This window comes from Drosophila albomicans, chromosome 2L (genome assembly GCF_009650485.2).
Source record: "Drosophila albomicans strain 15112-1751.03 chromosome 2L, ASM965048v2, whole genome shotgun sequence".
Classification (NCBI taxonomy): domain Eukaryota; kingdom Metazoa; phylum Arthropoda; class Insecta; order Diptera; family Drosophilidae; genus Drosophila; species Drosophila albomicans.
In genome coordinates, this window is record NC_047628.2 from 30,167,150 (window position 1) to 30,191,685 (window position 24,536).

Consider the following 24,536-nt stretch of genomic DNA (forward strand, 5'->3'; position numbering starts at 1 on the left):
CGTCTCCGAAGACGTCTATGTCTATTATTGTCACTGCATCTTTGCAATTTTTATTCGCTTAATTACTCAGACGGATGGACAATAAACGCCATTCGATGCGCAGGCGTATGGGTTAAATGAATTACTCATACGACTCGTAGTCCATTTCAGTGTGTGAAAAGTTATGATACTCGTAATTGGTCGACTGTATACACACACATATATTAATTGAATGACAGGTCTACGTTTCCGGGTCATCGGGTTATACTCGGTTGCAGCTGCGCCCAAATGAAAACTCAATTTCATGATTGCTTTATTTGATCAATTTCAAATTGTTTTTGTTGTTTTTTTTTGTATTTTTATTTGTATTTTTTGTAATTTTATTTGTTTAAAAATTTTGTTCATTTTGCTAATTTCATTTTATAATTGTGTCTTGTGTTAATTACAATATATTTCGTTCTAAACTGATTTTTTTTGTTCTTGTACGTTTTTTATACGCTGAAATGCTGGGGGAATATTTGTGTGTTGTTTCTTTTTATCGGAATGGAAAGTTGTGAAAATCAAGCGAAAGTTTTGAAGAAGGTGCAGTTGAAAGTAAGGAATACATATGGTGTGAAGGCAGATAGGAAAGATGTTTGGAAGGAAAGGAATGATGAATAGAAAGAGTTCATTTTAATTGTTTAGTGATAGTTGTGCTTGGGCTTAAGATTGAATTCTTTCGTTTATTAGACTTTTTCTTGTTTTGTTGTTGTTTCTATTCGAGTCGAAATGTTGAAGTTGACTGGCGCACCTTGTCCAAAAATCAAAGTGGCAGACTAAAGCGTTAGATTTACTTACGAGTAAATTAATTTGTAATTTATTCCTTTTACTTAATGTACATGCCATTTAATTCAATAATTTATGTTCATATAAATAATTGTATGTATATACTATATATTTATATATATGCATGTATATATATATTTTTTTAAAGTCCTTCACTTTGCGTGTGTGTGTTTCTTGTATGTAAGTTGCTCTATTTTTCATCGTTCGCATCTTTCAATTTATTTCTCAATTCTCAATTAAAATTTAATAAGTACATTAATACGCATACTGTAATTGTTGTTTTGGGTTTCTTTCTTCCTTTTCATTTTCATTGTTATTTTCATTTTCATTTGAATTTTGTTTTTCTTTAAAGTTTTTATATTTTATTTTCGCTTAATTGGATTTTTCGTTAATGCTCAATTAATTCATTAATTGCGTTCTAGTTAACATTATGTGACAGATTATGTGGTAATGTGTAGGTGTGGGTCTGTGTGTGTGTGTGTGTATGTGTGTTTGTGTGTATCTGTATCTTTGCCTACTCAATAGAAAAATGAACTTTCTTTTAATATTGTTGGTAAGCATTTACAATTAATCGAGCTCCATCAGCATTACGAGTACTTTGTGCAGTAACAATCAATTATCAATTACATATTTGAATTTCAATTGCGATTTCTGTTTGATCAAATGAGAAACCATTTGGAGAAGCGTCTACACTGCAGTGAAACTTTATTACACTCTCTCTCTCACTTCTGGAATATAGTAAAACACTTATTTACTGCGCTTAGAGCACAGACAGCTCAGGGGCTGGTTTATATAATTTGAACTATTTAAAATTAATCAAAATGAAATTGTCTGATGCAAACAAAAGGCAAGACAAATTATTGAGATCATTTGTGTCATGTTCTGAATATTTTGTTTGTATTAACTTTCAATTCATTTCGTTTTTCTTTTTTTTGTTTCTTTTTGTTTTTGTTTGCTGCTCAACGATTTGCTTAAATTGGTATTTATTTTTTAGTATATCAATTTTATTATTATATTAGGTATTATTATATATTTGTTGTTGATGTTGTAATTTACATACGTTATACACACGGCAATCGTCGTCCTCATGCATCTCGCGCTCTGGCAGTGTTTTGGCGTCAAGTTGTGTCAAACCATTCCGTACAATTTGATGTTCAGACAAGTTTATCATTAACAAGTTATTAAGTATATAATAACTGAAACTGAAATTCATCAAGCATCTCTGCTCATCTCTTACATCTCTCGCCTAAGTAAAACTGAAATTGGGTTTCGGGTCGCGATATAAAGAAGAATTTACCAAACACTAACTCCTATATGCATCAATTTGAAATCGTATATAATAAAATCTGATACTTAAATCTCTCAGTTGAATTATACTACAGACTTATATCATTCTTGTGAATTGGTTTTTTCTTTTATATATGTAGGACCTGCACAACGGGTACAACTCAAATATCAATCCTATCCATAGCCATATAGCCCAGTAATTCTCCATTTCTATTCCTGTTTCGCTTGCTCTTGTTTTTGTTTTTAGTTTCAATTTTTATATTAATTAATATTATAAGTTTAATGAATGTCAATTAGCGCTAACGCAGTATTGTTTCATCATTATTTGTGTCCTGTTTTGTTTGTTTATGTTTTCTTTTGGTTTGTTGGTTGGTTGGTTGTGTTGAGCGTGTTTATGGATTTGCTTGAAAGAGGGCTCCTATACTCGGCACTGGAAAAAGTATTTAGGTTTTTGTTTTCTGTATTCTCAATAAATGTACATATCATTGGAGTTACTCGTAATAATCTTTTTTGTTGTTAATTGTGTGTAGCTCAACAGTAAACATATGTATATGCAGCAGTTATATGTATTTCACGTAATTATTTGGTTTAACTGATTTTATTGTGATACTTTCATTAAATTTCGGTAATTACGATTTTCACATTTGCATTTGTATTTAAATAATTTAATTTGAAACAATTTGTCTATATATTTAGCTTTACTGAGTTTTTATCGCTTTATTTAAATTTAATTTTCAATTTCAACACTTCTCATTCGTTTTGTTTTGCTTATCAAGTTTAACAACTAAGGACTTAACATCTATATCTTGAATATCTTCATCATTTGTTTGTATTAATTCGTTAATTAATTAATTAATTTACGTTAGTGTTAATGTAACATAATGTACGCTTACGCTTGTGGATTTCTTTTTAATTGATGTTTAACATATCAATCTGTGTTTCGCTTCGTTACGCCTATATATGTTATATGTATATATATCTAATATGTAATTTTGTTGTTTTCTTTTTATAAATAATAATAATAATAATCATTTTGCATACACGTACTGTGTGTCAAATATCAATTACATATTATATTGAGTTTTTATAAGTAATATGTCCTCATAATTGCTATAGTTTTGTTTTAATATTATGCTTAAAGTTTGCTTCTTTGCTTTGCTTTCCTTTCTTTGCGTGCCATCTTATAATGCTGTGTTTCGATTCGTGCATTTCATTTTATTATATTTACAAAAATTATCTTCGCTTCTTTGTTGTTCTCTTGTCATCATTTTGTGTTGTTCGCCTAGCGTGAATATTCCACAACTAATTGTTTACTTGCTTCTCTCTGCGGTCACCTAAATGGCTTCACATACTCGAAGTACTTCCAACTGCTTCTATGAAATGGGCAAGCACTGTTCGTATGTTTTTATTGCCGGATTGCGATTGATTGCGATATCATCTAATCATATGGTTTATGCGGTTGACTTCGATAGCACATTCAAACTGCTGCCGCATTCTCATACTGCATTCAAGTCTGACTGTCTGTTGGATATGCTTTGCGGTCGCCTCAACTGCGGTTCAGCAAATGCTCTCAATTTCGGGACCGCCTGCTCGTTGCATGGCCTTACGCTTCCGATATGCATAGAACTCTTCCCGCATGGCCTGCAGGCGAGCCTCGACATTGTCATAGCGGGGCAGGCTGCGCAGCTTGCGGGCAGCTGAGGCATGCAGCAAGCTGCCGCTCAACGGCCCCAAAGTGTGGTGATAAGGCAAAGTCGCTGCATGGTGATGTTGTTGTTGTTGCTGCTGTTGCTGCTGCTGCTGCTGATGATGATGATGATGTTGGTAGGGATGAGGATAGTGATGGGTGTCTATATGCAGATTGAGATCGTCGCGAAGAAGTCCGACACCGACACCGACTCCGACTCCCGTTGGCGTCGAGGCACTGGGCGTTGGTGTGGCAGGATCGAATTCGTAATGGCCATCGACGCTGCCCACATCCACAGCGGGGCATGCCTTGGGCAGATTACTGTCCGTGGCTGCGTTCAGTCTTGAGATCATTTCCAGCCAATGGGCCATGGTGTAGGGTGGCGTCAGGCCGGCCGAGGGCGGACTGGGCTGCAGATAGGAGTAGTGGTATGGCTGCTGCTGCAACTGGCCTGCCACCAAGGTCTGTGCTTGCGCCTGCTGATTACCCGACGCCGCAACGCTGGCTCCAAAGTACGCTGAGTGCTTGGGCGGCGATGGAGGAGGCCTATAGGGCGGCAAGAGTCGCCACTCGCTTGTGCTGCCCGGATGATTGGAGGTGTTCTTGGAACCAAAGCCACTGGAGCTGGATCGCGACTCGGGTGACGCCTCCAGACCCACTCTGGCGCCATTGGCCGTGCCTCGCAGGGATAGATTGAGATCGGGCAGTGGCGAGAGCAGTTCGTGCTGCTGGCGACTGAAGAGTCTCGAGTAGTGGCGGGGATACCAGCGAGTGCGCGGTCGATAGCTGTGATATGGCAGCTGAGTCTGATAGTAATTGCGCCACGAAGGCGGCGACGGCAGCTGCAACGGCACAAAGTGATCCTCGAGTGGATGCTGAGGAGGCTGCTGCTGGCGACGCGTCTCCTCCTGAATGGTGCGCAGCGAGGGCAGTTCCTGCGAGTGATAGCGATAGCGACTCAGATTCCCGGTGCCACTGAGATGTGATGTGGGCAGCGAGCGTTCCGCAGAGTTGGGATACACCGTGCTGAGATCGCTGAAGTGCGTATGATGCGTTGGATATGCGCCGCTATAAGACAGCAGCTGATGCTGATGCTGATGATGATGATGGCCTGGCGTGCTGGCTGGCGAGCTGGAGAAGATGCGGGAGACGCGAGTCGGTGTGTACAGCGGGGGAGAGAGCAGCTGCTGGCCGAGACTGCCGCTGATCGTGTTGATGTGCAATGGTCCACTGTTGGCCGTGTTGTGTTGCAAGTTCCTGTAGATGTTGTGCGAGTTTGAGCTGTAGGGACGCAGCACATTTTGATAGCGTGCACCAGTTACAGCCTCATCGAACTGCTGTTGCTGCTGCTGCTTGACAGCGCCGCCAATCTTGAGCAAGCCACCCAAACCCTGAAGGAAACCCCTCGCGGAATCTGCTGCCGACTGCAAGCTGACCTGACTGGATGACGCGACGAGTGGACGCCGCCAGGAGGCACGAGCTGTGATAAAATTACGACGCGAGAGGAAGCCGCCATCGTCACTGGATGATTTCTGTGACACATTGCTGTTCCTTCTCTCAAATAATGCGCCGTCGACGACATCGATGCTGTTTTCCAGGATGGTCTGATCGTAGCCGGGCTTAGCTCCATCTTGTGTCGAACGTCGCTTGGCATCGGGATCGCAGTCTTCGGGTAGATTGGGTGAGCTGTAGATGGATTGACAGTTGGTGCAGCGATCGGGTGGCCAAATCCAGTGCAGTATGGCGATGAGTATGGCAGTTAGACTTGATATTCGGGTTTGTTTGTACCTAGCACATGAGATGGCGCGATTAGTTGGTAGGTAAATGTAGTAAGGAAATCAAAACATACAACTAAAGAGTAAACGTGTTTAAACCGAAAAGCAGAATGAAACTGAGGATAAAATCGAACTGAAGATTGTATTGGTTTTAGTATAGAAAAGTTTGCTTACGATTTTGATTATGACAGGATGGACCTGGAACTATAAAAACGCTTTCATAATCACGATAATGTTCAGTATTGCTATGTTTAGATGTAGCGAGAGTAGAAGTAGTAGTAGTAGTAGTAGTAGTAGTAGTAGTAGTAGAAGTAGAAGTAGTTATAGGTGCATGGCGTATAGTACCAATCAATGTGTTTTTGGGCGGATGAATGGACGCAAGAGACAGTTAAGGGGGAAAGATCAATTTAGATCAATTTAATCGTGAGGTCGTTTCAGGAATTCGTCAGGCATTCCTATAACTTAGACGGTCTATACTCACTTTTTTAAAGGCACTTGACCAGAGGAAATTGAGCCCGTACTACGATTGTGCAAATGATGATGATTATTGGCTGCAATGTTACGAGCGTCCGTTATCCTGCAAGCTACCATGTTGAACTCTGTAAACGTATAATTTCTACAATTAATTTGGCGTGCAGCGTGAGCCATCCTATCCGATAAATAAAATACATGATAGCAGCTAACAAGCACACACTATATAACGAGTATGTATGTATGTCCGTATCGAATGTACATACATAGCATACTGCACTACCATTTACACATTGCATTCCCCATATATATGTACGCGTATATATATATGTATATATATAGATATACATGTGTGGCAAATACGAAGTACTGTTCCATTTGCTGTTCCATTGTTATGAGACAGCTTCTCGAACTAGCACAAACTGGCATAACGCGACCCAGCTGAAAGTCAGCTCGATTATAAACCAAATAAGTAGAACTTATGTACTTATGAGAGAGAGTGTGTGAAAGGGCGGGCGGGTCATTGGCACCCAAACTACATACTCGTACAATGTGAGTACATTCATGTGTGTACGACGCGACCAGTGTATGTATTCGAATTGTAGAGCAGGACATGGGACACGGACGTTATACCAATTTGCATGCTAGCCAGAGAGTCATCATTGACAACTCCAACAACTCGAGAAACAACATCAGCAACAATAACAACAACAGCATTATCATTGTTATTCGCGTAAACATAGTTGTTGTTGTCATTGTTATATTATTGTAGTTGTAGTTGTTGTTGTTGTGATTGTTGTTGTGTTAACATAGTTAAAAATTTAGCAGTTTACTAGATAATTACTAAGAGTACTGAGTACAGAGTACAAAAGCACAGGCAACAATACACCCACACACCAGTTAGGCCATTCTATCTATTCTAGAGACTATGCTATGGAATTGTTAGTTTTATTTGCGGTTTTAGTTTAGTTGCGTTTAGCTTAGCTTAGTTTAGTTTAGTTTAGTTCAGCTTAGTTAATTAGGGTTGCAATTACATATGTATGTACAAGAGGTAACCAATTTAAAATAGCTAGACAATCTAATTTAGTTGGCTGGGGATCAAAGGGGAGTACAAGTACTTCTGCGTCATTGAGTTAACTAACGATGCATTCGAGCAGAGGACCATATTTGGATTCGCATCAGCCTCATCAATTTCCCATAGGCTACATACATATATGCGACTATACGAGTATACGAATGTATAAACGCATAGCATGTGCTCTTCGCAGTATTTTATTTAGGATCGGGCTTCGAAATGTTGGAAAAAAAAAACAATGACACATGAAATGGCTTTTTAATGGTCAGTTGAAAATTGTGCCAACGGAAAGAAGTAACCAAGTAAGTGCAAATCAAGAAGAAACTGAAAACCGAAACTGATTGGTCAAAGTCAAATGCAAATGCAAATTAAAACCGAAAATAGAGCTGATTATGGTCGACTTAAACTTAAATGCGAGTACCAAACAAAATTGATGACGAAAGAAATGCTGTCAAGTTGCTGGCCAAAAGCTGACCGACAACTTGGGGGCTAGAAAATCAAATGAAAAGTTATTTAGATAAACATTAAACAACGAGTGTAAAGTGTTAAAGTTTTGGCAGTGAGTTCTTTTATTTGTTTTTGTGAGTTTCGACGTTCAGTTCGATATACGGTAAATAGTAATTATGAAGACCGTGAAATGACTTTTTGGCCGCCTTGAGTGAGTGCTTGAGAGATTTAAGAAAGTGTGCTTGGTAGACGAGTACTTAAACGCTTTTAGTTTGTTCTTTTTTTTTTTTTTTGATTTTGATTTAAAATGGAATGGAATTATACAGATATTCACTGAGAACGATTAATTCGCATGCGTTCGATTCATGAACCTGTTACGAGTACGAGAGTGAATAATGAAATGCGCACGTGCTAATGCGGTTGGTTGCTTGCGTATGTGTATGTATGTATGTGTGTGTGTGTGGGTATGTAGGTGTGATACTAAGTTAGGCATGTATGTATTAGTTAGTTGGTACTTGATACTTGGTATTGGATTCTGGGTACTGGGTATCTGGGTACTTGGTATTGCGTCTGAAAATAACCTTTTAGTTGTTTCACTTGTACAGTTCGAATCTGTTGCACACACGACATCGATTTATTATGGATTATAAAAAACTTACCCAGTTGCTTTGCTTGACGTTGCAGGGGGCATAGTTGGGTAGCTTTTTATTATTATTATTTGATGTTTTCGTTCTCAGTGGAAATTCGTTCTCTTGCAACACCCCAAAACAATTTGCATTCACAAACGAGATTCTGATCACACTCAGGATGGCAATCCGCAAAGATTGGCCCAAAATCTCTAACAATTTGCGCATACAATTGCAGGTTGTGCTTTTATCTCAGTGTCACAGTTGACACTTCAAATGCTACAATATTTGTAGCGCGATCATTTTATGTATGTTCTTTGACTTAAGATGCGGTTTTACGGTTTTTTTGTTTTGTCTGTTTTGACATCGATTGTGGGCCTTATTTTACCATCTTTGTGCGTGAATTGTTTACAAAAAACGTCTGCCCAGTATTGTGCTATATATATATTATCAATCTCTTGTTCTTGTACATATATATATAGGTTTTGAGATCATATCCTATGGCTAAACACCTTTATCCGGCATGAACTCAGCCCTGGGCAGAAACAACGACGAATTGGCTAAGAACATGCTTTGAAAATATCATTGGGGGATAAAGGTGTTTGGTTTTTGTCTGGTTTTAATATTGTTTGTGGTTTTCAGCAGTTACGTTAATCATTTGCAACTTCTCTTCTCTCTTGTATTTCTTGCATGTGTATAGAACTCCTTTCAAACGAAAATGAAAACGCATAAAAATCATAAGAACTAACTATTTGATAATAATTTCAATTTATACTTGGTTGTTTTATACGCTATTGATTTTGCAATGCATCATTTTCCATTTTGCATTTATTTCTTTTGACTTGTTGTTTGTGTTGTTCAAGTGTGTGGAGGTTTTACAAATCATACTATATAAATAATTCATTTGAAAAAAAAACACATCATTAATTAAAAATGAATAAGCATTTTATGCTGTTAAATTGAAACAGAAAAGGCTTCAAACAAAAAGGTCACACAAAAAAGCAGACAACTTTCATAAAGGAGTCCCCGCCATTGAAATTTCCGTTCAGTTCAGCGGCTGCATTTCAATTTGAAATTCCCTAATTAAAGGAAAATAACCATTTGAGCATCATTTCATATAGTTGCAGGTTGCACATGAAGCCAGTTTACGTTTAACTAAGTTTGCAACAACTATGTTGATATTTGTAATTGTACATGCTTTGGAATTGATTTCAACTAAATTATGGAATCATAACAGAATGCACTGGAGGGGGGATTTGGTCTGATTAATGCTGTATAAATCTTATTTCAGTATAAAACAATGAACAATAAATAACCAAGTCAAACAAGGGGAAGGGGATAAAATGAACAAATTAAACATAGAGCATTCAACATAAATGTAAGGTGCAATATTGCCAATGTGTAATTGAAATATAATATATTTGCCTATTAAAGGGAATCAGCGTCAGGTGAGGTCAGGTCAAGGCAGTTCAACATTACGGACGAATTGAAAACATATTAAATTCATTGAAAGTATAAATAAAATATAAAATTCAAAGGCCAGTTACAAAATCAAGGTTGTTGTATATACATAAATATTGAAAATATTATTTGTTACTTGTTTGAATTGAATTGAAAATTAATTCGACTTGCACACAACTACAACGGAAGAGTAAAAACAATTCGTCAGGCATAATTTGGTTAATTTGTTATCAAATGCCTTTTGATTTTTGTTTTACAATAAGTATTTGGTTTCAGTAAACAAACAATTTTAAATACGAGTATGTTTGTATATATCAATTTAAATTTCAATATCAATATCAGTATAGATATTGCTTTCAATATCAATTTCAATTTCAATGCATTGTTGTTGTCGAAATAGCCAATGAGAGGAGAGGTGTGTAAGTCGGGGGAACTAAACAAACTTTATTGAACTTGCAATGTCTTCAAGTACTGAAACAAAGTACACATTTAATTAAGATTGTAATGCCTTAAACATTCAGTTCGATAATTAAATATGCGCAAACATAAAAGGCCGTGTGGCCCAAGCAAAACTCATAAAAGCACGTCGAAAATTACGAGTGTCAACTACAAGTTAATTGAAAATGGGAAATTCTATGGCCTTGACCGCAGAATGGTTATTGCCAATATGTTGAATCGTTTGCTCTGTTGCCACGTATTGGGGCACAAATCGAATCGAATCGAAAGTAACTGTTGTTGGAACATATACGTGAGTAGTATATATTTTTAGTATTTGTAGTAGTAGCAGTATTTGTGGTAGTAGTGGAAGATTGGTAGAAGTATAAGTTGGAGTAATTAGTATGTGGTAAGTTGTAAAGCAATTAGTTAGTTTTTGGTGGTTGGTTTAGTTTGTTAGTAAGCTGAGCATAATTGCCAAAAGTGTCACAATCATCGTCATAGTCAACAACAACAACACGAACAACAATGAAGACGAGGACGAGGAGTCATCGTCATCATCATCGTCATCATCATTGTTATTATTGTTATTAGTTATTTGGATTCTTTTTTTTTTTTGGTTCTTTGTTATTTGTTATTCTCGTTATGATCATCATCATCATCATCATTATAGTCATTAAAAACCATTTCAAGTGTGTGTTCAGCTTTTCGCCTCAGTGTTACCTTTTTCCTGTTTTCGTCGTTTACGTTTATTGCAAATTTTTACGGCACAAACCGATAAAATGATCGCAACAATAAAAAACAGGATGCCCCCAACGACGCCGGCTGTTATAGCTTTATGTTTGACACGCGCCGGCACCGGGAATTTCACCTCATCGCTCGACTCGAACGATTTCTCCGAGTTGGCCAGCACACGGAAATAGTAGGTGCGACCGCCCACCAAGTTCTTCACCAGATACTGCGTCTCCTCCGGTCGTATCTGGCCGCGATTGAGCGTCTTCCATTCCGCATCCGTGCGATATTTAATGGTATAGAACTTGACGATGTGTGCGCGCTCCAACGGCGACTGCCAAGTGATGAGGAAGCCATTCGAGATTTCCGTCACGGACACATTGCGCGGTGGTCCAGGCTTCGGTCCTGTGAAACGTAAAATGAAACAGGACAGAGTATTAGGACATGCGTGAATGAATGGTGCAATTAAATTCGATTAGTCTTATCCAAAATCATGTACTCATGAGCTCATCTGAACACAGATTTGATTGTACCCGCTACCCATAGGGTAGAAGGGTATTCTAACTTTGTGCCGTCAGAATATGTGTGTAACAATTCTTTATATTTTGCACTCTATGATATATTTTAAATGTTGTAGTATACTAATAAACCAAATATGAGCTTGGGTATATTTTTAGTATTTTGTTTTAGGTATTTGGTATAATTTTCAATAATTTGGTATATTTTTATGTGTAGCGGGTATCTTGCAGTCGAGCACACTCAACTGTAGCTTACTTGTTTTATCTTTGTTTATACCTAATTACATACGAATATAGGGTATTTTGTTTGCCTTATGAGCATCATAAACATTTCATTTGATCACTTTTTTTGTGGCACGGATGTATTTATGAGCTCACCTCAAATGTGTGTGTGTACATATTTTAATTCGCATTTACATATGCACACATTGTGGTTTTACTTTTGCATAATTATCCCATTTCTCTTTACAAACCAATGTAGAGAGTTAAATGGCTTTTGGGACGTGAACCTATCGCAAATTGGTTAGCAATTTCTAAGTATTTATTATGTGTACTACTTCGTTGTCCCTCGCGATGTTATGAATATAGACAAATTAAAATGGCTTTAAACATGTCATTAAAAAGTAAGTCGAGCGAGTGCTGACAGTTGTCTGACATCGCTTCTCAAAATGTCGATGGTGTCTAAGGATATTAGAATTCGTGTCGCAAACACACACGCACTTTCATTTTGATGGCGGGGTGAAAAGGTAAATGTAACAAAAGACAGGAGCAGGCAATAAGTGGAAGCCATTTATTTAACCACTGCACAGAACGGCGTGGTGTGTGTTGCTAGCAAAACGTTAGTGAAAAATGCCACGCTTATTATTTATGCATGTATGTTAATTAGAAATGCTTTTAAAGAGCACTCAAGAGATTTGAAAGCGCATATATCAAAAGTTGATTATGCGCAATGCGGCGACGGCGGCAGCAGCGGTTGCTGGCTGCAGTAAATGAGCAAAAGAGTTTTGCCTGCCTCCTCCGCCTCCGCCTCCGCTTCCGCCTCCACCTCTGTCTCTGCTTCCTCGTCTTCGGCTTGCTCCTAATGCTCGACGTGCCGTACTGCTTGTCCTTCGTCTGGTATCATGAAAAATACCCACAGATTTGACATAATATAAACGAGACAAGTGACAAACATATATATGTATATAAAAAAAACGGCGAACAGAAAACGGAAAAAAAAATGGAAAGCAGGAAAATGCCACGCCACACAGAGGCCATAGGCGAAAGGCGAAATGAGATGGGTTGACTGTGGAGACTGGGGAGACTGTAAAAATGTCAAGGGTAGACAGGGCTACACAGGACTACGCAAAGCAGACAGAAACTCATCGTACACATAGAGGCATCCACCATCTACGCCAGGGGTAAGTAAATGTTATTTATGGCTGAAACAAGTTAGAACTGGCATCAGCTACAGCACAGCGTCAGCATCAGAAGCTTATCCTGCATGAGCGGCCCACAAAGTGTGGGTGAGTTAGAGGCAGTAAATCTGCAGTCTGCAAGGAAATACTCGTAAAAGGCATTACTTAAGCGCATTAAAAGGTACGCACACACACACACACAGACACACGCATACTGGCACACGACTTGCAACAGCCGTAAAATGTCATTGTAAACAATGCAAAAGCACAATGAGTGCGCACTTTACCCTTACGAACAGCTAAGAGCTTTGAACTGGTAGCAGGAATGTGCAACTCGAAGTTGCTAACTGTCGGGGGAGAGAAGGAGAGAGGGTGCAAAGAAATGGTCATGATGTGAGAATTCAAAGGCAAATGGCCATAGCTGAAGCTACAGCGAAAGATGCAATTGCAACTGCGACTGCAACTGCAGCACTTGGTGGCAGCAATACAATAAGTAAACAAAGGAGCAACAATGGCCGAGAAATTTCAAATGTAATTGCTTTTTCAAGTCTGATGCCCACTTCTCGAACCTTAGCATTTACATTCACATTCGCATAAGACTCGTACATATTCTCATTTCATTTCATTTCATTCATTTGCACGTTTGGTGGACCTTCACGGAATGAATATGCATAGCTTTGTGGTGTGGTATAGGATCGTAGCTTGAACTGAAACAAACATGGGAAAATATATTTTGAATAAATTGGATAATAATACGAGTACCTTGCATTCTCAACTTGGGTGGCGAATAAACTATCATGCCTCTCGAATCGGTATGAAAGTAAATGTCAAAATAGGCTAAAAGGTCTGCAAATAAAACAGAAAACAAAAATTGCAACAAAACAAAACATATTCAAATTCCAATTCCAATTTCAAATGAAATGCAAAAATAAATGCCAAAATAGTATGTATATGCCAATGCCAGATTAATTGAATGCCGAGCACTCTTGAAGAACCCAAAAAATATTGAAGTTGAAAATATTGAGTGTGCAGGTTGGAAATGAAAAGAGTGCAATTACCCAACAAACCAAACATAGAAGAGTTTTCTACATACATACATAAGTGTGCTTAAACAAATAGCAAAAAGCTACAAAATAACTAGAAAGGAGAAAAACAAAGGATTGCCACCAAGTCTTATGTCGGGTCTTTGAGGGGTTTGTTCATCATCGCAAATCCGCCCGCTTTGAAACCACTGAAAAACTAACTCACGTGAAATAATCGATTAGTTGTTTACCTTGATGGCGGCTGAATGAAGTATGTGAAATATATTTACCAAGGAACGTATAGAACATATAATATTGAGCATATGCTGTATGAGCTATAAGTATAGTGGTGGGATTTTAACGCAACAATTACGCATACGTATGTGTGTGTGTGTGTGAGTGTGTATGCTAGCAATATGCGAATAATGTCGGCAACAAAATACGTGAATGTGTGTGTGTTTGTTTGTACTGCGTGCCACAGGCACGGATCAAAAAACAACTGCAAAAAGCTGGTGCTCTGCAATTATGACAGTGAAATGCATTGAATATTCATAAATTCGCAACTACGGGCAAAAAGTGTGTGTCGGTTGGCGAGTGTGTTTGTGTTAAACGTAATCAGCCTTGACATGATTTCCGGCTGCTCTTGTTGTTGCTTTATCTGCTTTCTTTTTGTGCTGTCTGAAAGGAAATTTGTTACTGATCATGTGGCGTTGTTGTTGCCGTTGTTGTTCGCTCACTGTTGTTACCCGTTTACGTTGTTATTAATTTTTAAGCTTTACGACGCGAAAGCATAAAACAACATCAAGGCAGCAGTGAGCATGCGACTTGGCGTATTTCGTATTTCGTATTTCGCATGGTGTATGGTGTATGGCGTGTACACGGGGCGTATGGGGAATGCCTCGCGCGCACACGCACACTCGTGAGTACAGTCACAAATACAAACACACTCACACGCATACAAGCACATAAATTGCTTTACGCGCGAGGTTGAAATATGGTTTTTATGCAGGATTTACGAAAACAAAAAAAAAAAACGAAAAAACAAAAGATTAATAAAAAAAACACTAAAGGAGCAGAGAAAAAAGCCAAAAAGAAATATTATTTCTGTTTGTTGTTTCTGCGGCAATGTTAATGACAGTTGTTGTTGTAGCCGAGGCTGTTGTTATTGTTGTTGTTGTAGTTGTTGTTCTTGTCGTTGTTGGTTGGCTGGTTGTTGTTCTTGGTTGTTGTTGTTTGGGTAGCGGCTCTTCACAGTGGTGTTTAGCTGCTCTGGGTCATATGAGGCGAAAGGATGTGTTGTGTGAGTGAGCTTGCTGTATGGATGGATAGATGGCTGGAAGGATGGATGCGTGGCTTGATGGTTGTAGGATGTAGGGATGCAGGGATGTAGAATGTAGGATGTAGGATGGTCTGTAGGTGTTTCGCTACAAGCGCCAAAGGTACACACGTACACGAAATCCAGGGTTGCATTACACAACACACAACACATTTGGCTGTTAGTTGACGCTGCTATTGTTGTTGTTGTTGTTTTTGGTGGTGTTGTTGTTATTGTTGTTGTTGTAGATGTTACCGTTGGCGTAAGCGTTGTTGTTACTGTTGCCATTGCCATACTTGTCGTTGTACTTGTTGTTGTTGTAGTCATTTTGTTGTTGCTTAACATACGCGTGCGCCAAACGCACCGAGATACACATACAACTACACGCAGAGACAGACACAGACACAGATACAGATATAGATACAGATACAGATGCAGAGCTACAAACACAGGCACATACAAGGGACACTAATACGAGTATAATAAATACGCTAAATGGGGGAAAACACTTACATATGCGTATGCAAGTGTGTGTGTATGTGTGTGTGTGTGTATGTGTGTGGGTGTTTGTGCAAGTACCGGTATGTAGGCTTGTGTGTGTGTCATTTCGTATTCTGTTGTGTTGTACTTTGTGTGGTTGTATGCGTGTGCGTGCGTGTACTAAAGTACGAGTACGTTTCGTTGGGCTAAGAGTATAGGTGGCCTCTACAGTAAAAGAGTGAGTGAGAGACACAGCGAGAGAGAGAGAGAGAGAGAGAGAGAAAGGGGGGAGGGGGTAATGAAGAGAGGAAGATAGGGGAGCAAGGCCGGGGCTGGCTGAATGTGGTGCAGACAGAGGCAGAGGGTAAAGTAAAAAATTAACTATTATCGCAAAACGGTTGGAAAAACACGCAGCCACGATGGTATTCAAATTGCCGCACCTACACACTCAGCTACACACTCTGTCCCGGCAGGAGAATGCTGAGAAGAGGGGGCGAGACAGGGAGTCGTCTGTAAGTCTTTTTGTTGCCTGTGTTAAATGTGGCTCGGCATTTGGTAATATGCTTGTTTAAATTACGCCACCCAGCCACGCCACTGTTGCTCTTGTTTCACTTGTCGTTGTCGTTGTTGTTGTTTTTATTATTGTTGTGCTGTTGTGTTGCCATTGTTGTTGGCGTGGGCGTTGTCATATCGACCGCACGACCTGCGCCACACGACAACGACGACATCACGTCTGTGTCTGTGTCTGTTACTCTGTATGCGTATACACACACATGTGTGCTTGTGTTTGTGTTTGTCCGCGCGGGGCACAATTGTAAAAACAGTTCAATTAATTTAAATAATTAAATGTGGGACAAACTGCTTTAATTACGTTGCGTTGCAAAAAGCGGAACAACGCGCTCTGGCTTATTCACCTTACACTCACACACACACACACACACTCTTACACCTCAATGGCTTCACATACACAATGTACGTACACACATCAGTTATGAGTGTGCGAGTGCAGCATGAAAATGTAATATTCACTTTCATCGCCTCTCTCGCTCTCTCCGCCCAGGAGACGCACATGTGCCGAGTTATGCCCGAGGGACTTGGCGCGAATTTAGGGCGTGCGTTGGCAGCCAATAACAGTGGTGAATCCAAAAGTGGAACAGACCCAGGGACAGTGATATGGGAGGCGTGGCGGGGCGGGGGAGGGTTGGGAAGAGTGGGGCCTAGGACCAACTGGAGAAGCTGGCTTCCTCTGTTGCTCACTGTATATAATTGCTTCGAATATTTAATTGTTGTTTTTCGTCGACTACCTTTTGCCGTAAGCTCCGTCATTTTTTGTATTTTCTCTGCGTACCCATTTGCTGTGGTTTTTTGCTCTGCAAGGTATACGCGGAACCAGGCAAGGGAAACTCTGGGGAGCTCTGGGAGGAACCGAGCGAAAGTCGCTAGCCTGGAAAATTAAATAAGCTTGATGTGGCAGCCATTTTTCGCTGGCATCTTCGTTTTGAGTCCTGCCTTATTTTCGACTTAATTCTGAGAGTTGCAAATAAATACATCATGTGCCCATGTTTGTTGTCGTTGTCGTAGACTTTAAATTGATGCTCACAATGGCGTTTCGTATTTGGTTTTAACATATCATACACATAACTATAGGTATAGGTATTGTTTTTTGTTTGTTTTATGGTAGATTTATGGTAGTTGTCTTACCAGCTTCGTCTGGCATTGGCTGAAATAAGTGATCGGGCGGTTGTGTTGCAGCCTTGACATTACGTGGCGCTGCCGGAGCGTCTTCTATTGAATTTGAATTTTTGCCTTGTGGGGGTCACCAGCAGCGAGAAAAATTCAAAATTCAATGCGCGATTGAGTTTTTGGCAATTGATTTGGTTTCGCATGATTAGTATGAGAAAGTTAATAACGAGAGTAGCGTTTTTGGTTTGGTTGGTTGGTTGGTTGGTTCGATGGAGATCGAGATCGAGATCGTGAGAAAAGAGAAGAAAAAACGAGAGAAAAACAAGAGCGTTATGTTAGAGCCAATCCAGATTAACGAGACTCGCGTCTCAACAGTGCATAAAGTTTGTAGTATGAGAATGTGCAGAACGCTGATCTAGCAACGCGCAATTTGAACAACTGCAGCAAACCCAAAAAGGAAATAGGAAAATCAATATGGAAATCAAAATAAAAATCAAAGTTTGAAACCAAAGCTAAATACTAATCACACTAAGAAGGAATATGGTGGAAACAGGACACTCACCCAGAGTACGCACAGTCATCACTTTGCTCATCATGCCATCGCCGAGGACGTTGCGCCCCACCACCTGGAACTCATAGCTGGTGCCGGAGGCCAAGCCATTGATGGTTACCTGTGTGCTGCCGGACGGCGTCACCGATATCGTCTGCCAGTCGTTGACCCCCGCCTCGCGATACCAAATCGTGTAGTCCTGCTTATACTCGGAGCCACCGCTGTAGCCGGGCAGCCACTGCAGCGTAATCGACGACTCGGTGGCCTTACCCGTGATGTTGTAGGGCGCATGCGGCTGCGTGCCCTCGATGACCAGCTGGGTGACGGCCATTAAGGTGGCCACCTCATTGGAGACCACACACTGATAGTACCCAAAGTCATCGCGGCGCAAATTCTCGATGGTAATGTTGCCGCCAGAGATTTTGACCCGATTGCGCTGTGAGTCGGAGAGTTGTTCGCCCTCCTGGCGTTGCCACTTGATGGTTGGACGCTCTGTGCCCTCCGCCTCGACGGCGTCGCAGTGCATCTCGACGCTGTCGCCGACCTTGCGTTGGTAAAGCGTTTCCGGTTCGACGGTGAACGCCGGAGGCTTGCGAACCAACACTTCCATCACGCCCGAGTCGCCCTGGGTGCCCTGTGCGTTGTACGGTGTGCACGTGTATCGTCCCTGATGGTCCTCGTTGACGCGCGTGAAGAGCAGCGAACCGTTGGCCATTACCACGATGTCCTTCATCTGATAGGGCTCCAGCAGACGCTTATCCTTGGTCCAGGTGACATACTGCAGCTGCGGATTCGACTTGATGTAGCACTGCACAACGCCGGCCAAGCGAAAGGGGAGATACTGCACAGTTGGCGTGAAGGTCACTTTAGCAGGATCTGCAAGAGAATGTCACATTTAGTTTAAGCAAGTAGCAAGTAGAAAAGTTGTCCAGAGTGTCTACACCAAAATTTGTCACTTTAGCTTTAAATGAGGTTTATTATCGACGATGGTTGGTTAAGGGATTTAAAAGTTATGTGCTCTACTCACATTCAACACTCAGGTAGGCCGAAGCACTTTGCGGATCCCCAATGCCGTTGGTCACTTCGCACAAATACTGGCCAGAGTCGTCGGCGCTGATGGGGTTGATAATAAGTGAGCCATCCTTGCGAATGGTGACACGTGTCTCCAGCGAAGCCACCTCACGCACCGGAGAACCCTCGCGGAACCAGCGCACTGTGACATTGCCAGGCATTGCCTTAGCCTCGCATGAGAATATCACTTTTTCGCCCTCGAGTTTCGTTTGGTTGGTGGGCGGCACCTGTGAAAGTGAAACAGAGGGAGAGAGAACACAGCAAAGGTTTATGATGATATTTGCTTAGGAACAGCATGAGTTTCTGACATATGCAGACTAAAGACGCGTTTCGATTGTTGACTGTTGACGGTTGACGTTTGACTGTTGACTAATTCAAAAAACATGAAGCTTGCGTTTAGGATGCGTTGATTATAATGTAGAACTCTAACTTTGCGGTTCACCTGATTCCAAAATTCACAATGTCTCTAGTAGTCACAATGCATGTTTCTTGCTTGACAGCACATTTCTTTCCGACTTCTCGTCATCGATACCACCTCATACCTCAAACCCTCGGTTCCCCTTTGGGAAATAACAATGCTTCTGTCACATGTACAGCAAGTATGAAATGTTGTTTCTTTCTGTGCCCTTGCTCTTCCCTACTGGCATTGACAAGTTGTCAGTCAAATGTCAGCGACAACATTCAAACCCATTCCTCCATTTCGATCTGCCTTTGGTAATTGCATGAGTGCATTCTGCTCATCTTCTCGATTTATTCAAAGGCCACATCGCTTTGGAGCAACTCGATTGAAAAAACTCTGTCTTCAGTTAGTTTTTAGTTGTGTGGCTCGAGTGATGTGGGTTGACAAAAGGATATTGCTCAACGCATATTCCAAAATAAATTGCTTGTGAACTCAACCCATATTTAATTTTGCGTTTCAAGTGCAAAGACATTTGGATAATCAGTTAGCAAAAAGCGAACCAGAATCTACGCATATTTAATATGAATTGCTACTGCATATGCTGTTTTCTGTTCTAGAAAAGGTCTGAAATTTAAATCTTAATGGCTTAAACGTCAATATTTTATGGCATACCATGTGCATGTGTGTAGTGTGGTTGCCTGACTTACTGTAAATACCCGAAATGCAAATACATTAGCGGACGGCGCACAAAAGTATGCTATTCATATTAGAAGGCAGACATCGCTTGAACGCTTTAACGTGCATGTGTGTGTGTGTATGTTTGGTTTTTGTGTATGGAAAGGAGGGAGGCACTATATGAATGTATGTTTGGCAACACGGGCGGCTATTTGTATGCATGTTGTAAATAGTAAATGGCAGAAAGGGAGTCGGGGAGTCTGGCTCAGGCTGGACGAATGACCATGTCAAGTGTGCGCTCGCCGAGACCCTTTTCGCTATGGGTTTTTGCCGCTGTTGGCACTTTTTCGTTTGCAGTTGTTGTTACTGGCAAGCGAGGCTGGACGAATCCCAAATGCGGGCGCGACCAGCACAAAGGCAGCACCGTCCGCATCCCGCCAACCGACTCATCGACCAACAGACCGACAGACAGACAGAGACCCCGAATGCAGAGCACATAAAAAGTTGCACACTTGTAATACTTTTTTTGCTCTCCTTTCTTTTTTGTGCTTTCGGATCTGGGGTGTGCTCTCGTTGGTAAAGTGCAAATGTAAGGCCGCGTTTTGGTCTGAATTTTTTGTGTTGGCCAAAGCTGATGACGTTTCCTGGCTGACGGTCTCGTCGGTCTATGGGCGGATTGGTCGACTAGTTGGGATGGTGTTGTTTGGTCGAGTACGTGCGAAAATGGCATGCCTGAGAATGGTTTGGTTTTTGATCAGCACTGATGGCTTCTGATTTTGGCTGTGAGTTTGTGTTTTGCTGTTTTGTAAAAATCCAGCGAAAGGAAAAGAAAACATTTTGGATGATTAGTTTGCTTTGAGTTCGGTTGTTTGTCTGTTAGGCGTTGGGCAAAGCATTTTTGATTTGTTTAATGGTAAAGCGCTTAACAGATTATAAGATAACTATTATGCAGAAAATGCACGAAAAGAGATTATGAACAAAATTTGAAAACTTACTCTTATAGTAAATTTTTCAGAGATGCCGTTCATTTTGGATTTAGTAAGCGTATTTTTATTTCGTGCCGCTTTGTCCTTTTTAATTGTTAGTTGGAGAATTGTTTAATTTGTTTGTGTTCGTGTGCAGAAATTATAGGGAAGATTCTGTTAGAATTTCACTGATTGCTGTTTTTTATTTTATTTATTTATTTTTTTTTTTTGGTCTTCTGTGCATACAATGGATATCCATTATAATGGAAACGAAAATACAACTAGGTCAACCAATGTCTTCTAAAGAGAAGGGTGTATTTTAATTTAATGTCGTTGATTTAATAAGCCTTATGCAATCATTTAAATTTTGTTGGATTTACATGTCTAACTATTTGATAATATTTGTTTAGTTATTTATCTGATAATTAAGTCATTTGTTTTATAGGTTTTTACCATTATTACAGCGCCACCCGCAATTATAACACGGGCCGTATGGGAGACTTGCCCCTCACCATTGCGTGCAATGCAAGTGTATTCTCCAATGTCCTCGTGGCGTATGGTTGATATCCGTAGCTCGGTACCATCGTTGAAGATGCCCACCGTGGGCGAGGGATCAACTGGATTTGCGTCCTTGTACCAAAGAATCTCTGGCGTTGGTGTGCCATCGGCTTGGCAATTGAGTATAATTGAGTCACCTGCAAGAAACAAATAACGCAACCGAGGCAACGTCGACAATGCACAATGGCAAATTAATAAGGTAAGTGCCGGCAATTGTTACGCTTCTCGCTCGTATGCCTAACATTACTATACTACTACTGAATGCAGTAATGCGGCTATAAAAAACTGAAAGAAAATTGCATGCGCCTGCCTGCCATTTGCATTACCCGTCTTCCGGCTAACGGTAGTTGCTGGCTCGACCTCCCGCTGCATGCGTCTTTATACTGTATATGAGTACTGAGTACTGAACACTGAGTACTGTAGTTGCAAGGAACAGCGCCCCTTACTGTGCTTTGTCGGCTAACTACTCGCACTTGGTGCTGCCATCGCCATTTGTAGCAGACAATAGAGCACAATAAGGCCGTGCATTGTTGTTACTTTAGTCGTTATTCGTTGATTCTACCGTTGTCGTTGTTCTTGTTGTTATAGCTCTGTTGCTCAGCTTTGTGCCGCCTGAGTTGGCTGACAAACCATCAGAGCTGTCTGATTTATGCGCTGCAGCGCCATTTTCTCTTGACGCATTTCCGGCGCAACCGTTGTCTTTTGTTTGGCTTTCGAATTGTTGTGTGTGAGTTTGTGTGTGTCTTGGATGCCACTAGCTGCTGGCTGTCGCAATGCTGAGTGGCTGCGCGTAAACATTTTAACTTTGATTAAGCGACGGAAATTCGATTTGGTCTGCGATTCCACACGCATAAAGGCTTATCGATTTTGTCGGGCATTGAGTATTCAGTATTAAGTGCCGACTGTTGAGTGTTCGGGGCATTCGGCGAAAGATGACAAATGAGGGCACATAAGTAACAGTAGCTCAAACAAGCGTATTCTCTGCGGACCAGAGTTGAAAAGTATGCCATACTTTTTACTAGTGCGCACCATTATGACGCATGAGTGAACGCTGGGCGATGCGATGGGCGATGGGCGATGGTCGATGGGCACCGTTTGTTCGAGGCCCCGGGGTCGTGCCCATAAATAGACTCGTAGCTCATTTCAAGGTGACAGACTCTTTAGGGGACACTGCAACAAATTGCCAACCATTTGACACAGTCAAAATTGGATAGAATTCTCGAGGCGAGAGCGCGGCAAACGCAGGCAATGGCTTGAGCTCCTACTCCACTACACTTAATCTATGAAACGTCATTTATTGCAAATAACACGGCAAAATATGAGTCAACTCAGCTTTGACAATCTTACTGAGTTTTCGGTGAGTTTTGGCCGGGGGGTTATTATTGATGGCTTTGGCATTTATCATTGTTGAGACTCACCTAAATTAACATATATAATATCCTCTGGTGTAACACTAAAGCGCGGCGGTGCATGTACATCTAAGTGGAACCATGTACCATTCTTATGTTGCTTGGGATCACGGTTCAGGAATACGACCTTGCACTCGTACCAGCCCTGATCCGACTCTCTGATGCTCGTCAAGTTGAGTGAAGCGGAGCCGAAAGGCGAGTCCTGCGATACACGTGACACACGTCCTTTGTAGCCCTCTTCAATGTGTTCCGGGTAGCTCTCATACCAAATGTAGATGGGCAGATCGGAGCCCTGTTTTTGTGCGGTGCATAGAATTGAATTGAAATTGACTAGTGAGTACAGAGATCAAGATTTTCGTGTGGCTTCGAGTCGATTCGATTCGATAGTTTTGCATTGATTTACATACTGATGTACGAATTTATGGCATTGACTCAACTTATGCTAAAACATTTTTACATATTCCAAGACAATTTATATACACAAAGTGATACCATATGTTAAACAAACAAAATTATTATTTACAACACAAATTGGGTAGCTAAAATAGTTAGTTTAAAGCATGCAATATTAAATCGGGAAGGGTGCAAATACATACAGTTGTAGGAATGTTAATCTAGTTGAAGTGGGACTGCAACACACACCAAAGCTGTCAAAAATAAAATTGAATTACGACAGACCCAACACTTGCAATGATATTGTGAAAATCATCATCAGGTCGAGGGGTTACATTTTGAAAAACAAAGTCAACATGAGACAATAAAAAAGTCATCACGTTAACGTGTAGAAATTGCGCTGCCAACGAAACTGTTGTCTGTGCCTGTGACCGAAAGAGAGAGAAAGAGAGAAAAACTGAAAGAAACATTTATGATATGCAGACGCACACGGTCACATTTTCACTATCAACAAGGACACACTTGGTAGCTGCAGCAGCCTGCAGCTATCCTTCCCCCCCTTCTCACTATTGCATAGGCGTTCAGTTTGCATGGCCATCAACAGAAACAGCAACAACTACAGTTGGAGTGCCAGCGCATCCTGGCAACAATAAATCATGTGCGAACAACTAAAACAACAAAGCCCAGCTACGGAGAGAGATACATTTGAAATTCTAGCTTGAGCTGATAAAAAATGTGCATGTAAAATATTTTGGGGCAAACTACAACAATTGGGGTCAACCTGCAGTCAAGCTCTCTCACTCCCGCAATGTCAGTTTGTTTTGTTTTTCGTTTATTTATTTGTTATTCGCAACTGGCAGCAGAGAATGCAAAATATATTGAATGTATCAGGGATTGCAGCGCATGTGCATTTAGATGAAGTCATGCAATTTCTTTCGCACGACTTGGCCACATCAAGTATCGCCACTTGTAACAACAATACATACTACATATACACATTTCCAGTAGTAAGTTTGAGTCTGATGCGTGTCCTTAATTGTCTGGCTGCAAATTTTTGATACGATAGGAGCGAAATAATTGATTTTGGTTAAATAATTGGTAGGCATATTACTCATACTCCCGAGCATGCGGGAGCATCAAAGCTAATCGATTTATTTTTGAGCTGTCGAGTGTCTTCTCGCCTCGTTTATTAAATGTGGAGTGCGAAGACTACGGCAAAGGCAAGATGAGTATATCGCTATAGGAGACTATGAGCATATGACTATACTCATATATGTGTGTACGTATACATTTTAATAAT

General features: G+C 40.7%; 1 protein-coding gene and 1 long non-coding RNA gene across 14 annotated transcripts in view; one reads left to right on the forward strand and one right to left on the reverse strand.

Moving 5' to 3' along the window:
- Positions 1-2,770: 2,770 nt before the first annotated feature.
- The window catches only part of LOC117565500 (protein turtle), a 43,471-nt gene continuing 21,705 nt past the window's right edge, over positions 2,771-24,536 (reverse strand). For 2 of the 13 annotated variants that reach the window (XM_034244622.2, XM_034244619.2), the window contains exons 5-13: positions 22,853-23,135; positions 21,330-21,571; positions 20,907-20,981; positions 18,793-19,063; positions 17,778-18,641; positions 17,234-17,338; positions 10,792-11,205; positions 6,035-6,152; positions 2,771-5,566 (exon numbers count right to left, since the gene is read on the reverse strand). In XM_034244622.2, coding sequence (XP_034100513.1) covers positions 3,649-5,566; positions 6,035-6,152; positions 10,792-11,205; positions 17,234-17,338; positions 17,778-18,641; positions 18,793-19,063; positions 20,907-20,981; positions 21,330-21,571; positions 22,853-23,135 — 4,290 coding nt within the window. In that variant the 3' untranslated portion in view covers positions 2,771-3,648. Of the gene's footprint in view, positions 5,567-5,727; positions 5,799-6,034; positions 6,170-10,791; positions 11,206-13,477; positions 13,562-17,233; positions 17,339-17,777; positions 18,642-18,792; positions 19,064-20,906; positions 20,982-21,329; positions 21,572-22,852; positions 23,136-24,536 lie in introns of all 13 variants that reach the window. The other 11 variants (XM_034244629.2, XM_034244628.2, XM_034244630.2 and 8 more) reach the window with 11 other exon arrangements.
- Positions 21,545-24,536, forward strand: part of LOC117565510 (uncharacterized) — a 37,834-nt gene continuing 34,842 nt past the window's right edge. The window contains exon 1 of the long non-coding RNA XR_004571884.2: positions 21,545-21,633. This is a non-coding gene — a long non-coding RNA (uncharacterized LOC117565510). The remainder of the gene's footprint in view (positions 21,634-24,536) is intronic.